This window comes from Sprattus sprattus, assembly GCF_963457725.1.
Source record: "Sprattus sprattus genome assembly, chromosome: 2".
NCBI lineage: Eukaryota > Metazoa > Chordata > Actinopteri > Clupeiformes > Clupeidae > Sprattus > Sprattus sprattus.
Window position 1 is genome coordinate 61,996,728 of NC_137921.1, and position 15,515 is coordinate 62,012,242.

At 47.6% G+C, this 15,515-nt stretch overlaps 1 protein-coding gene across 2 annotated transcripts in view; it reads left to right on the forward strand.

The window, feature by feature from the left end:
- rev3l (REV3 like, DNA directed polymerase zeta catalytic subunit) overlaps window positions 1-15,515 on the forward strand; it is a 40,270-nt gene that overhangs the window by 15,048 nt on the left and 9,707 nt on the right. The window contains exons 2-15 of one of the 2 annotated variants that reach the window (XM_080832129.1): window positions 787-976; window positions 1,176-1,250; window positions 2,106-2,266; window positions 4,809-4,944; window positions 5,106-5,200; window positions 6,149-6,253; window positions 6,505-6,589; window positions 8,630-8,769; window positions 8,974-9,099; window positions 9,261-9,486; window positions 9,631-9,773; window positions 9,870-13,836; window positions 14,080-15,014; window positions 15,380-15,468. In XM_080832129.1, coding sequence (XP_080688255.1) covers window positions 787-976; window positions 1,176-1,250; window positions 2,106-2,266; window positions 4,809-4,944; window positions 5,106-5,200; window positions 6,149-6,253; window positions 6,505-6,589; window positions 8,630-8,769; window positions 8,974-9,099; window positions 9,261-9,486; window positions 9,631-9,773; window positions 9,870-13,836; window positions 14,080-15,014; window positions 15,380-15,468 — 6,473 coding nt within the window. The remainder of the gene's footprint in view (window positions 1-786; window positions 977-1,175; window positions 1,251-2,105; window positions 2,267-4,808; window positions 4,945-5,105; window positions 5,201-6,148; window positions 6,254-6,504; window positions 6,590-8,629; window positions 8,770-8,973; window positions 9,100-9,260; window positions 9,487-9,630; window positions 9,774-9,869; window positions 13,837-14,079; window positions 15,015-15,379; window positions 15,469-15,515) is intronic. The other variant, XM_080832130.1, reaches the window with a different exon arrangement.

The following is a 15,515-nucleotide window of genomic DNA, read 5'->3' on the forward strand; positions in this document are numbered from 1 at the left end:
ACACTGGGCACAGGGCAGAAGTGCATCTCTTTAGCAATCATGGGTGGGGTCATATTCAGCACACAGACATTTCCCTGCTACCTCTCCAGCTTCAGAGGAGCATTAGTCTTCATTTATGCGCATAGCAATGGCCTGCTTGCAATCCTCCTTTATGGATTTGTTTGGACTGCTCCGGTCAATGGCATTGGCAGCTGAAAAGCATCCAGCTTGAGGAGATGACTATAGCCATCTTATCTTTTTAATATGGCTTTTAGTGTGAGGCCTTTACGGTTTGGCAGCAGACATACGCTTTGATTGATCTGGCTTGGCCCTAGAGGGGCCTCTGTTTAGGTGGCGCATGCAGGTTCCTTTCTATTTTTAGAACGGCGGGTGACCTCATAGGCAATCACTTCCACCAGGGTGGATACTTCGAGCAACACACACTCTGTGATTTAGCTAATGGTGTGCTTTACACGGCGAGGACCACATCAATCAAGACCGTACAGGACTGCACTCAATTCATTAGTCTGTTGTTGGCTGGTAGCAGGTCAGCTGATTTTTACGTGGCCAGAAAGTACATGATGCCAATATTGCTGATGGGTCGTCCTCCGAATATCTATGACTATATTCCTTGCATAATCGTCAGGGTGAACACACACACGTTCAAGCTGTTAATTGTCACGGTTCAAAAAGAAGTGAAATAAGTTATTCTGGGATCATGCCGTGGGATCGTGCTTGTTACAGTCTATTCATCATGTTGCGGTTACCTTGCACTTAAAGGGTCTGTGCTCACCGCTTGTGTTTCAGGTCAGAAGACGTGTCTGCATCTCCATGGCATCTTCCCTTACATCTACATCCCCTACGATGGCCACGGCCAGCAGCCCGAGCGCTACCTGCGTCAGGTGGCCTTCAGCATTGACAGGGCCGTCAACGTCTCCATGGGCAACCCCTCTTCCAATGCCCAGCACGTCTTCAAGGTGACGCTGGTGTCTGGCATGTAAGTCAACTAAACACGGTGTGCTTATTTATTTATTTTTGTCATGTGTACCAAGCCCCCAACCATGGTTCAGGCACTGTGTCCTGCACCACAAAGGACCACACTGGCCCCTCACTGACCATGATGGGGCCCAGAGCCTGGGAGCTCAGTGTAAGATTGCCTTGTAACGGAGGGTCTTCTTTCCTCTCTACTCACACAGGCCTTTCTATGGGTACCACGCCAAGGAGAAGCGGTTCATGAAGATCTACCTGTACAATCCTCATATGGTGAAGAGGTCAGTATGCTCCTGCTGCCTGCACTGATGAAAGGAGGGGGTGGGGGCCTAGTGAGCGTGAAGGGGATAATAAGCCACTGCATGTTGATGCATGTTGATTTGACTAGAGTTTGTGGGCACAATAGAGATCATGACCAGGAGCTGTTTGTCTGTGCCTGTGAAGGGGGCAGGGGGGGGCAATGCAGGAGAGATCATCTCCAGTGTGTGTGTGTGTGTGTGTGTGTGTGTGTGTGTGTGTGTGTGCTGGACTAGAGGGGCAGTGGAACAGCTCAGCATTTTTCTCCTCTTCCTCGAGCGCACTTAAGCAAGACCGAAACCCACAAACCGACCCGTTTACTTTAGGCAAAAGGTGTCCGAACGTATCATGACACTAGTATAGTTTCAAATCACTCAGGAATGAGGATGATTTCACTAAGGCACATTTATAAAATTCTAGTTATTTCTGATTTGAGGGAGTTATTGGGGCTTTAAATGCAGAGAACCATGACACTGTGTAAGTGCAGCATACATTAGCGAGAATCTTTCAGTCATGCGGATCTTCACCCGAGCATATCTCAACTGATTAATAATTCAAAATTCACATTCAATTTCAAAACCTCCTCCTCAGAGCTTCCAAGAGCCTCCCACTTTCCTAGTATGATGTTCCCAGTCCAACAGGCGTATTCCGGCGTATTCCCCCACTCATGGGTTGGAACTTTCACACTTCTTGGTTGCTCATGAATGCATCATTAGATATATTATATAAGGATAGAATGTTCTGCAACATGAGTAGGCTATGATTATGTGACCTGAGTGGGTAAGTGTGCTGAGCTTCTACGCTGTATGTTGAGCTGCTATGCTGTGTGTTGTTCTCAGGGTGTGTGAGTTGCTCCAGGGAGGAGCAGTCATGAACAAGAGCTTCCAGCCGCACGAGGCCCACATCCCCTACCTGCTCCAGCTCTTCATCGACTACAACCTTTACGGCATGAACCTAATCAACCTGGGAGCCGTCAAGTTCCGCCGCCCCCCACGCAAAGGTAACGACGCTGCACAGCTCACACAGCAGACAGAGCCAGACAGGTGGCCTCTGAATACTAAGCAGCGTTACAGAAGGCTTTCACTGTTGGGGTCCAAGAAACTGGGTGTGTGGAGAAGGACCATATATGACTCATTTCATTGTGTTCTCTGTGGAATCAGTTGTTAAATTTGCGTGTGAAAACTGTGAAAGTGGCTTATTAAAGATGCAATCTGTGTTTCGGGTTTTCAGTTTATCAAGGCTGTTGATATTTGATAACAGCAGCCAATTAAGTTCCACCTGAGGCACTGTATCAATGGCCGAAATGGTCTATGGCCCGGTCCGAGCCACTATATCTCATTCCCAGTTACAGAGCCAGCACTACAAACACTGGGCAGACAGCTGGAGGAGCAATTTACTGAATTTGACAAAAAGTGTATAGTGTTAGAATCATGGCATGCACCTTTTTAATGCTGTTGTTCCATTCATGGGAAGTTGCAACATGGGTAAAGATGTCTGTTGAGAACAGAATGAAGATTTAATGCGTCATTATGAAGATTTGAAGATGGAGAAAACCTGTAGCTTTTAACCTGGTTTTTCAGTGTAAGTGAATGTGTGTTGTCTGCCAACATGGTTGGTTTGTTTGCCTTTCACCAGTGGTGATTTGGTGTTTGATGGGGAGTGTTTTGTGGCTGCGAGGCTGTAGTGGGTGTGTGTTGTGTGTGTTGGAGCAGTTCAGGTTGTATGTTTGTGTTCTGGCGCTGTCTTTCAGACTGGAGTGTGTGAAATGTGCAGCCTAGCTGGTCATTCGGTTTGCCTGTGTGTTTAGTGTGGGGGCTGGGTGGAGACGTCCAAGCATCTGTGAGCATGCCTGGAGGCCGACTTCCGCTCTACTCTCACTAAACCACAGGAGTGTGTGCCTGTGTGTGTGTGTGTGTGTGTGTGTGTGTGAGCTTGTGTGTTCCTGTGGCCTCTTCTCCGAAAAACCAGACACACACACACACACACTACCTGTCTGTTGAAAGTGCGGTAAGCAGTTCCTGTGACAGACGTTGGTGCTTTATGTAATAGATTTAGTGGAGTGGTGGGCATCTGCTGGGCATGCTGATAAGAGGGGAGAGCAGGAGGGCAGTTGGAGGGCTTGGCTTAAGCCTGACTCAGCCTAAAGGGAAGAGCAGCTCAGTGACTCCAGACACACACACACACACACACACACACACACACACACACTCACACACACACACACACTCTCTCACAGCCTTGCCCCACCGTGCCAGAGGGCTCTGAGCCACAGCTAGTCTGTACTCCCGACCAAACTCATAAGATGAGCGATATCTGTGTGTGAATGCATAAGTGCTCATGTACACACACACACACACACACACACAAAGGGAGAGCGTATCTATGCTCATGCTTTCAAGGCCAGAGGCACATTCCCACGGCTTCAGTCTAATAACCCTCCCCGGCTCCCCCACACCATGTGTGCAGTGGCCTGATGCCTGAGCCCCAGTAGAGCCCCCTCAGCTAAGGCCAACTTCCCCCCTGACAAGGAGTGCGCCGTGCTCTCTTCAACTCCTGAACTCTGTAGTACCGCACCGCACCCCACCCCCGGCCCGGCCCAGCCCCGCCAATCACAGCCCTGCAGACTGAACCCTCCTTCACGGGCCTGCACTCCTCAGGCCTGTCAGGGAGGGGAAGAGGCACCCAGAGAGAGCTATGGTGAGGCGTCTGCCGCACATCTAGGCAGGCAAACATGAGGTCAAAGGTTATGTTGACTCTCATTCATGTGTGTGTTCATCTCTTTTCTTCTGTCACTGTTCCCCTCTTGGCTTTCCTGCCCCCCACTTCCTTTGTTATTCTTTGTTATTTGCCATTTTCTAATGTTTATCTTTCTGTACATTTATCTTTCCTCCACCCTCCTCTCTCTTTATTTTGACCCCTTTCTCTCTCCCTGCTGTTCTGTCCATTTGTTATTTCTCCAAGCTGTGAACGAGGGATGATAGGGGAGCTGGGAAAGGAAGGGAGAGAGAGGGGGGGAGGGGGGAGGGGGAGGGAGATGGCGGCTGTGTTTGATGTGGGATGAATGTTAATCCTGCGGAGCGGGGCTGAGATGGGAGGACAGGTAGCTGGCCCAACTGAGGCCCAGCGGCCACATCACAGGCCCGGCTGGAGACGGCCTCCAGAACCTGGGCTTAACGAAGCAGCAGGGAGCCTCCCCTCTCCAGATTAACAGTGCCCCCAAAGCCCCACGCACCGCGGCGCTCCAAACAAAAGATGGCCTTTGGGGTGAAGGGCGTCCCCTCAAGAAATGAGTTTGCGTGGGAGTGAGACTCTTTGCACCTGTTTCCAGTCTCGTTTCTTTCATTCCTTTAGTCTCTTTCCTTTTGTAAGGCTGCCACCTAACACAGAGGATGAAGAAATACTAACGGACTAAGAGAGTGACCTTCAGTTTATTTTCTCTATGATGACTTGCAAAGCATTCAGATAACATTTACATTTTTGTGTGTGTGTGTGTGTGTGTGTGTGTGTGTTTGTGTGTTTGTGTTTGTGTGTGTGTGTTCCAGCAGCAGAGGCCTCAAGCAGTGAGGGCCCCAGCAACAGGAGCCTGGGGAGCCCCTGGAAAAGCCCTGTCACCTCCAGACTCTCTGAGAGCGTGCTGGGTGGAACTTTCATGCGCTGGGACGAGGACGCTCTACCCTGGTGAGGGAGATGATCGCTGTGGTGTTTTTATACTGTCTTTGTTCTCTCTCTCTCTACTCTTCTCTTTCTCTTTCTTTTTCTCTCATTCTCTCTCTTTCTTTCTTTCTTTCTTTCTTTCTTTCTTTCTCTCTCTCATCTCATGTCTTCCCTCTATTTTTCAGCTCACTGGTTCTGGAAGAGGTGGCCAAGCAGAGCACGTGTGAGCTGGAGGTGGATGCAGTTGCCATAGACGTCCTGAATCGCCTGGAGATTGAGAGTAAAGACTTTTATTCCTGACCACTAAACAGATATAAACAAATAGTTTTGGAAAAGGAAAATACAGTGACCCTGTACAGTGTGACCTGCCAGGGACAAAGACACTGGCACACTCATGTTTAAAAAGGTAGATCACCACGAAAGGTTGTCTGAACAGGTCTGGACCCTCTAACTCCCTTGGTACTCCACTGGATCTCCCTTTGGCCAAGACAGGCTTTCACCATCAAAGTGCCTTTAGATCTGCTGGCCACTGCACACCCAGGCTCTCACTCGCAGCCTCTCAAGGCACAGACCAACACCGAGTATTCCCTCTTCCTCATCCCTCTGGGAGTGCCGTCTCAAAGAGGGAGTGGAGAGAGAGGAGTGGAGAGAGAGGAGTGGAGAGAGGAGTGGAGAGAGGGAATAAACAGAGGGAATAAACAGGAGTGGAGGCCAATACAAGACTTAACAAGCAGTGGCTGGTTTGTGACGACATGAAAATAAAACAGAGTTTGGACCCTACACACACAGTGCCACTCTGCTGGACTGAAACGGATCCTTGTTTGTCTCCAATCCCATCAGATGTGTCAGTAGTCCCTTTACACACAAAATCTGCTTTGTGCAGCATGCAGAGTGCTTGCTTTGGTCATATAAAGCTCTCTTGATGGAGGACATGAGGCCTTCACCCTTGAGTTTTTACCACACTCTATTTTCCACAGATATAAACCCTTTGAAATGGGAAGAGTGTGAAATTGAACTCCCTCATGCCTACATCATATGTATTTATGATCATCACCATCATTTTAAGAGTATGAAAGCCTAAGATCTGTAAAGCTTAGTGGGTCTAAAGTCTAAGTCCTGTTTCTGCAGATGGGTGGAAAAAAAGATGACAAGTAAATGGTAGCAGCACTGGTGGAGAGTCCATTGCTGGCAGTCAAACTGATTCTTGCTTTTTTTTGCCTCCCTGCAGGTCAGATTGGGAGGAACCCGGGACTGCAAGCCATCTGGGAGGACGAGAAGCAGAGGAGAAGAGAGAAGAACGAGTCTTCCCAAATTGAAACCCCCGAATCACAAGGTAAGGGAGTCCGACTGGTTTGAAGTGGGTCTATAATGCTGATTGCTAGCCGTCTTGATTCACAAAGCACTAGAAGCCAATTATGGGATACAAAGAGAAAACACATGCCTGAATCTTTGTGAATGAACCAAGTACACCTGTGTTGGAATTGGGTTTCATTGAGATGTGCTGTCTGACTCAGGGGGGAGGAATAACCTGGCGTCTATCATAAAAGCGTAACCGCTTTCCTGTTGCTTTTGATGCTGTTCCAGACCGCGGGCTGCTAGACGCGGTGGAGAGTGAGCGAATCTTCATGAAGAGGTTCAAGGAGATTCTACGTGAAAATGAATTCAATGTGTAAGTGAAAACAAAAGACATTCGTTGACATTCTTGTTCTCTTGGGAAATGCAACAAATCCTGGCCAGGTGTGATGAATGATGAACCTTTTCATATTCCTTTGGGGGATGTGCGAATGTCATTTCTGTCTCTCATAAATTTGGTCCATACATTGTCAGTGAAATCTTGAGCACACGCTTTGCGCAGGCAGAATCAGTTGAGCTTCACCTCTGGCCTTGCTTTAACCCAGGATTCTTCCAAGTTCTCGTCTAGACGGGCTGGATTTTTGGCCTTAAAGCAGGGCTAGATGTCTCTCCACGCTTTGATAACTCTTGTTAATAAAGACACAGAAAGAAAGACCTAGAAGTAATGGGAAATCTTTATTTGTTCCCTGCTCTCACATTCTGTTTCAGGTTCTGAAAGGGGTGCCTGAGCTACATTTTCTACCAATAAACAAATGTACACTATATACTATATGGAGAGCCTTTCAGTAATCCACAGGGATATGCTGTAAATGACAAAGGAGTCATTTTATGTCTAATTTCCCAGGCTACCACTGCAAATGGTTCAAATTATATTCTTTTTTTTATAACCATGTAATCATACTAGCAGTTGTTTTTCTTCCAAGCCTTTGACTGGCATACATTTAAGTTTTGGAAACTTTTCCAGAGGAGCAGGGTGAGGAGGGGGGGGAGTTGATGTGTGTGCCTGAACCTCCATTTCTGGCGAGTGGATGGTGGGAGGGCCTCTAAATGTAAACATGTGCTGCTTCCAGATACATTAGGGAGACATGATGGCGACCACATAGGTTGTGCTCAGAGGAAAGCACCCAATTGGTGCATGCAATTTCCCTGTGTACTTTTTCCAGCTTGATGTCTTCCATCAGGCCCTGGTGGGGGCATGGAGCACAGAGCACAGAGGGGAGGGGAACTGCAGAGATCTGTTGCTGTGTGATGTTGAGCCCTGCTCTGTGTTAGAAGGAGGAGAACATGTTTTTGTTATAAATAAAGTACAGTTGGCTGAAAGCTTGCCCTTGCATCATGCCCAGATGGCTTTTATTTAATAGTTTGATACTGAGGAATTGGAGAAAGGTTGAGATTTAACAGATCCGTCATGAGCAGAACAGCACAAGCACATTCTGGGCTCACGTGATTTTTGGTTTGGCTGTGTGAGCTGCATACCGAACTGGCTCACGCACCCCCCCCCCCCCCCCCCCCCCGGCTCATGGCCTGCGTTCTGGTGCTTCACGAGTGCCATTGTTGATCCGCGAGGCTCCGCAACAAAGCAGGATGGAGACTCTGCAGCTTCTCCGAGAGGAAGTGAGGGCGGAGCCTGTGCTTAAATAAGTTAATCACCGCTGGATCTCCCCATGCCGCCATGCGTAACTCCCCCCCAGAGCCCCCGGAGTCGTTAGCAGAGAGACTAATTAACGCACGAGGAGCCGGCTGAGCACAGACCTCGCTCTCTGGAGTCTCTCTGCTCTCGCCGCTGCTTCCAGCATAGGAAATAAAGCCACAAAAGTGCCTTCAGAGCTTGTTCATTCTTGTGAATTTTAGTGGAGCGTTTTAATATGTGGCACTTGTGTGTGGTTAATGTCATTTTCCACATTGTCTTGCTCCACTGTGAATAAACACAACAGGCAGCATTTTGTGTCTCTACTTTAAAATGTAAGGGGTTTAGTGAGGGATAAGCAGCAGTGATGTATCTGAAACCTATAGTAGGACTTTTCTGGCATCAAATCAGGATCAGCTGGATTTCTGCCAGTCTATATTTGGCTATAATATACGCACACACAAACACACACACACACACACACACACACAAGCTCACCTGCTCCGACATGCACACCCGCACACTCTGAGGGATGTACTCGTGCATAATCCCTAGCCATTTCAGTTGATTAAGACAAAGCGCGTGGCTAATGAATCCAGACAGAGTGTATCGCCACTTCCCGGGGGGGGGAGGGGGGGGGGGGGGTCTGAGATTCAGATGATCTCCAGAGCAATTACACTGCAGAGAGTGAGCTGAGTCCCATGTCTAATTGTTCATCTGTGGGCACAGGACACAACCTGGCATGGGAGGTGACGGCCAGGAGGACGAGCCCTTCCCTGGTCTCTCACTTCACCCGGATGTCCTGACCCCAGACGACCTGCAGGCTCCTCCTGCAAGCCAGGTGGAGACGCACAGGGATATACCAACAGGTGAGACCCGCAGTACTTCAGCAAGTGTTATGAAAACAGGACCGTTTGCTTTACATATCAATCTGCCATCACTCATCGATCATTCCCTTTTTATACCTTAACTCTGTTTTGAAGCATTATTTTCTGGGTATAATGTATTGCTGTCATTACAGTTCCATTGCAATTATCAGTTGTGTCATGACTCTTTGTGTCCTTGGTCTTTAGACACCAAGAGACCTGGCGGGAGGGAAGCCGACTCGCCTATTGTGGATGAAGAAGCCATCCTGAGTCTACTGGAGAACAGCCAGACCTTCCTTCCTCTCTCGCAGACATCTAACCAGTCCGAACTGGGTAAAATGCAGCATTCCCCCACTGCTATTTTATGGCCACCTATTGGCAAGCTATAGTATGATGAAGAAAGAATCCATGCTGTGATTATGGTTAAATATTATGACATTCAATAACTGTAAATCGTAATCGTACTGTATGTAATCGTTGTCTTTGTCTTTTAGAAAACAGTCACGACAGGGTCTTGGATGAACTCCTGGCTGGGCTTGAGGACTCAAGGTTTCAGGCTGACTTGGGCAGGCAGGCCACTTTTTCCAACAGTGGGAGCTGTCCCTACAACAGCGACGAGGAAGAGGGGGGTCCTGAGCTGGAGAAGGAGGAGGCTGAGCTCAGTATACTGATGTCACAGAGATGGGATAATGACATTCTGGAGCACTCTTCTAGTCAAAGGTTTATAAACATTCCACCCTTATTCCTCCTCACCTGCTTTCAATATTGTTTCCTATTCAGTCTCTTCTATATTTACAATATAAAACAAATCTTAGTTTGAAGCACTTTTTTCAGTCATGACTTTTTGTGATCTCTACTGCCCAGACTCGGTCTGAAGGACAAGGGTGAGAGTTCCAGTGAGGAGCAGCAGGACTCTTCAGAGGAGGAGATGGACTGGAGTGGAAACAACTCCCTCTTCAATGACCTATCCATACCCCAGTTGGATGGGGCAGCGGATGAGAACAGTGGTGAGTCTTGTCTTACTTGTTCCTCTAATGTATCTTGTGCCCCCAAATGAGACTTCTTTGTCTTTTATTGAGAAATGTTTTACTATGTCTCTCCAGATGCATCGCCGAAAGACAAAAGCTCCAGGAAACATTCATCACTGACTGCTACTGACCAGATCCTTGCCAAGCTGAATCCCTTTCCAAGTGACGCCGTCCACATGGAGCCCCCGTCTTCAGCCAAAATCCTCCTGGAGTGCAAACACCCTGAGCACAGGCAGGCCCTGGCCCTGGACAGAGAGGAAGCGTTAGACAAGCACTTTATCTCCAAAGGCTCTATCAGCCAGGAGAGCAGTGAATGTTCAACTGGATTTAAAGTTAATAAAGAGATACCTTACATCCAGCCGGTCAAACACCCCATTCCCTGCGGCATGGCCAATAGAGCAGAGGTGTCCACGATTGGTGTGGACAAAATGGCTGTTCACCCCCTATACAACTATGAAAACAGTGCCATTGCCCCTAACAAGTCAGACCCAGACAGCCTACCCTTTGGAAGTGGAAAAATCACTCAGAGTAGGAAAAAGTACAGCAGTATTAAAAACATGGAAAAGAACCACTTGTCTCTTCTCCAAAACCACAGGAGCTTCTCATTGTGTTACTCAGAGTTAATGAGCTGCCCCTCAACAGCAGACATTGAATTGAGCCAGAAAGATTGTAAGAGTCCTGTGCCGAGGACTGTGGAGCAGGCATCAAGTCCCTTGGAAGAGGGCATGCTCCTTGACGCCCAGGAAGGTGAGATGGGCAGTGACGGAGAGGAGGGAGATGTCGGCGAGCTGAAGATCAGGTATGAAGATTATCAGGAGAACAAGACGGAACGAACCATTGTGGCACAGCAGGAGGCCCACTATAAGTTTTTCCCGAGTGTCATACTCTCAAACTGCCTCACCAGACCAGCAAAAAAGAATGTAATGAGTAAACCTGCGGATGGTTCTGGAAAACCTAGTCAGCCAGAGCAGAGACGGTCAAGGCTAAGTAAAAAGGCATCCCGAACTGCCACCCAGAGGAAAGATAATGTGTTGGACAGCCCCACCTCTGATGTCCAACCTCCAAAAGATGACACAGATATTACAGCAATTACACCTGTGTCCCCGAAGAACAAAGAAACTAATGAAGAGCAAGAAATGGAGACATCAGAACCTAAGACTGAAGGCCATGTACCTATCGAACCAGTCAAGGCTCCCATTGAAGACCAACTCCCACCACTCACCGAGCTACCAGCCAAAGTAGCTTGCACCAAAGTGTCAAGTTTGCCTGGTAGCAAATACACCTTGAGGGCAAAGCGGAAAATGAGCTATGACAGTGAGGACGGAGAGCACTCCAGTGCTGCTGTGAAGCAGGCTACCTTGCCACAGGAAAGCCTGAAAGACAACTGCGTGCTCAGTGGTCATGAGTGTAAGAATCAAAAACGCAGAAAGATTTCCAAGAAAGAGCCACCAATCATCATAAAGTACATAATAATCAACCGATTCAAAGGTCAGAAGAACATGTTGGTTAAAATGGCTAAAGTGAATGCAGACGAGCAGCATGTGGTCTTGACACCAGATAAATTGGAACAATACAACAGACTGGCCCCTTTAAAAGTATTCTGGCCCAAGGTTCCAGAGTCAACTGCAGTTAAGTTTCCACCCCTGGAACCAAAGTTAAAGAAACCCTCAAAAAAGAAGGCCAAAATGAACCCCATCACAAAGAAAGCTAACCTTTCCGCACCTCCAAAATCCAGAAGCAGGCCCGTTGTCAAAGCTCAGAATGTCAAAAATGCTTTACCTTTACCCAGTCTGTCGGCTCCTTGGCCTTGTTACAATGATCTCACGGATGACTACTCAAAAGAGTATTCAGATGTGATGGTAGAGTTAGGTTATCTGTCTGATAGGGCTCCTAGTCCCACAGACTCAACACCACCACGTTGTTGGTCCCCCTCTGACCCCATCATGGAATCACCCGTCAGTGATCACTTGATCAATCCGTTCAATGATCCCTGTCTAGGCTCCCCTTATCAAGACACCACCGCAGATTCGCAAGGCAGAGGGTCTCAGCGCAGAAGTCGTACAACTAAGCCCAGGAAGATGGCTACTGGAAGTCCAAGAAGAAAGACTAAGGCCACAAAGCAATCAGACCCTCAACCTGCCAAAGAGAACATAAAGCAGGTCAGCAATCAAGGTGCCGTGAGGAAACAAAAGAAAGATCTCGAGATGACCCTTGTATGTGGGCAGGATGGTGCTTCAAGTAAAAATACCAGAAAGCCTCGTAAAAAGAAACAGGTGAATGAACCAGAAACCTCCATTGCCAGGAATTGTGAAGATCAGGAGGGCACTCTGCCTGCCTCGGAACCCTCATCAAATGAGGGCTCTTCCCTTCAGGGGTCAGTAGCGAAGCAGGGTGACAATATTTCAGATGTTAGGGAGTCGAGAACTCAGACTGTTACAACTTTTGTCGAACCAAAGACAGAGAAGAGTGAAATCGACATCAGCGAGCCATACCAAAGCATAGCACTTGATCTCAAAACTGAGCTGGATGGCGAGGCCAGTGCACCAGTTGATCAGTCAGACAAATGCAGCCAGAGTTCCTCAACCAAGTTTGAAATCTCCCCATTTCAAAGGAGCATCTCCTCTCCAGCCTCTGGAAGTATTGGATATCCTTGCTCTGTTATCACGTACAGTAGATCTACGTCACAGACTTCAAACCATAAGTCTGAGTCTGTGCCCAGTCCATCAAATCCCTATGAATTCAAAAGTGAACCCTCCGACCTTGAGGAGAGTCCAGACTCCACACAGGTCCCAGAGGTTGCTCTCAAGGCTGCAGCTAGGGCAAGAAGGCGCACTTCGAAGAAGAAGGAAAAGAGTGAAGAAGCAAGCACTCAGTCTGAAGCTTTTCAGATTAAATCCAAGCCTGCACTCACAAGTGGTCATGAATCGGTACCCAAAGATGAAAAACCCCATACAGGCCCAAGGAATGGAGAGACCACTTTAACAAATGAAATGCCTTCAGGACTTGCTGTTTTGAAGGAGCTTCTACAGAAAAGACAGAGATTGGGACTGAGCCAAGAAGTCCGAGCTGCCTCACAGACTCAAAATGCCACTGCATCAGCTGATACTGCCACAAGTTCTGAGAACAAGTCAACAAAAACAAAGAGGGCCCCATCCACCACTACACGAAAGCCAAGGGCACCAAGAAACCAAACTCCAAAGGAGAAAAAGCCAAGGAACAGGAAAAACCAAAATTGCAAGCAGGAAAACCCCAAGATTGAGCCTCCTTTGTCAGATGGGAGCCCAACATTCCTGGCAGATGCTGGTTTCGACAGCTGCTATTCAATTGAAGACAGTTTATCACCAGAACTCCCTCATAACTACAACTTTGACATAAATGCCGTTGGCCAAACGGAGTTTTCCGGTCTCTACTTGGGCAGTCAGTTTGTGGTTGCTGACAAGATTCTCCCACAGAAGTTCCTGAGTGATTTTAACCAGGAAGCAATATCTGCTCTAAACATTGGACTGAAAAGCACTAAGGAGAGGACACTGTCAGGAGAAGAACGTAGGCCTTCGTCAGGACCTACCAGTCCTGACCTATTTGACAAGACATCAGGTGAAAACAATTTATCTTTGTCTGTGCTTGAGTCTGATAGGAGGGGAAGAGATTGGGCATCATTGGGGAAACATCACAGTCTTAGTCCTTTTCAAGACTTTCACTGTGAAAAAAGAGACTTCCTCTTCTCCCTGGACTCTTTCCTGCCTTTAACCTCAGCTTCTTTTGCTGATAATGGTGCATCCCCAGTGGGGGACGTGATGGATGGGAACGACGTCATGACCTCAACCACACCCAGCAGCTCTCCACGTTCTGTTAGTTCACTTTCCCAAATGAGGTCTGGCAGCCAGTCCCTTAAGGGTGCAGGAGGAGCCCACATCCTCAAACCTCTCCTGTCTCCCCCAAGCCGAGAGGAGATTGTCAGCACCCTCCTCACTCTAGACCTCTCGGAGGCTACCTACCAGGAGCCATTCTGCAGTGATCCATCTGACGCTCCTATAAAACCCAGGTGAGACAATACAATTTTTTTTAATTTTCCAGCTTTTATATTCATTTATTTATGATGCTGTCCAGATAAACTTCATGAAATGCCTGATGTTAAGGATGTACTTTTTGTGTGTGTGTGTGTGTGTGTGTGTGTGTGTGTGTGTGTGTGTGTGTGTGTGTGTGTGTGTGTGTGTGTGTGTGTGTGTGTGTGTGTGTGTGTGTGTGTGTGTGTGTGTGTGTGTGTGTGTGTGTGTGTTTCCTGCAGGGAAATCAGTGGACGCAAGCTGACTATTGAGACCAGGTTGGCAAACGAGCTGAATGAGTTCAATGGGGATTTGTCTTTAGAGGGTCTTCAATTTTGGAAGGCTGCTTTCGTTGCAATGACTAAACCAGGATCCTCATCCACATACGGACCTGATCCTTCAGAGGCCACCGAGGACCATAAAGACCGCAGTCCGTCTTCTGGTGATCAGAAAGTCATCCTGCTGCCCTGCAGAAGTGCGCCTAGCCGAGAGCGAGTGCAGATATGGCTGCAAGCGAGGAAACAGTTTGAGCAGCTTCAGAGACAAAGGAGGGCCACAGTAGCCCAGGAGATGACAGAGTTGACAAGGGAAAGAAATCAGCCATTGGTAGAAGGTGTGCTTAGTTGTGGGGCTAATCCTGAAAAAGATCAGAACAGGATTGAGAGGACCTCCTCATTGCGGGTAATCAGAAAAAGAGGTTTAAATCTGTCCATCCGTAAAAGCCAGCCTGATTTAGTGGTGTCTGGAAGCTCCCCCAAGGACATGAAATCAGAGAGGGACAGCGGTTCAAAGGATGGCTATTATTATGATGATGATGATGATGATAAAGATGGTGACTCCTCTGAGCAGTCCATATCTCCTGACTCTCCCGTGTTGCCTCCATGGCAACGTACAGTTCTGCCCAGCTCTACTCCGGGGGATCATGACAAGGAGCAAAGGAAAATAACTAGGGCGTGGCCATCTCCCAGCCCTGGTGGCTTTCATGATGAAGACGCCATCTCTCCTGGAAACAGACCCCAGAAAGAGTTTCTCTCTGCCTCTCCATTGCCCATCAAGCCCATGGATGAGGACTTCCCCAGTCCTTACCTCCTGCACAGTACACCAGTTGTCAGCCGAAGACGGAGAAGCAGAGCGGAGTCACTGTCTACAAGTAACAGCAGTCTGACCATGACTGAAGGTAGGCTGTAGGCGACCTTGGGTTTCTTGAAAGGCGCCCTATAAATAAAATGTAGTATTATTATTATTATTATTATTATTATTATTATTATTATTATTAATAAATATGATTCAATGACAACTTCTATCAGGTCTTTGTGAAATTTGAATTACCTCATACATTGAATGCACTCCTACAAGCATTTTTTCCCATTTTATCCATCCTGGTGGGAAATTTTAATAGCTGCTAATAAAAGACAGAATAATTGGCTAATCAGGCACACCTTAACTGTTAAATCTGTCACAGTAATTTAAATGCAAAGATGACTCCTGAAGGCAGTTTTATACACCTTTAATATTCCCCAACTCTTCTTTATTTCTGTGTAGAAGCGGAGCCTGAATTTCAGAAACTACAGCAGAGGGGAGGAAGCCATACCGATGCATTAAGAAGAGTGCTCCTAACCACTCAAATGAAGGTCAGTCTGAAGACTTTGAATCATTGTTGTGTGTTCTTTCTTAGTTC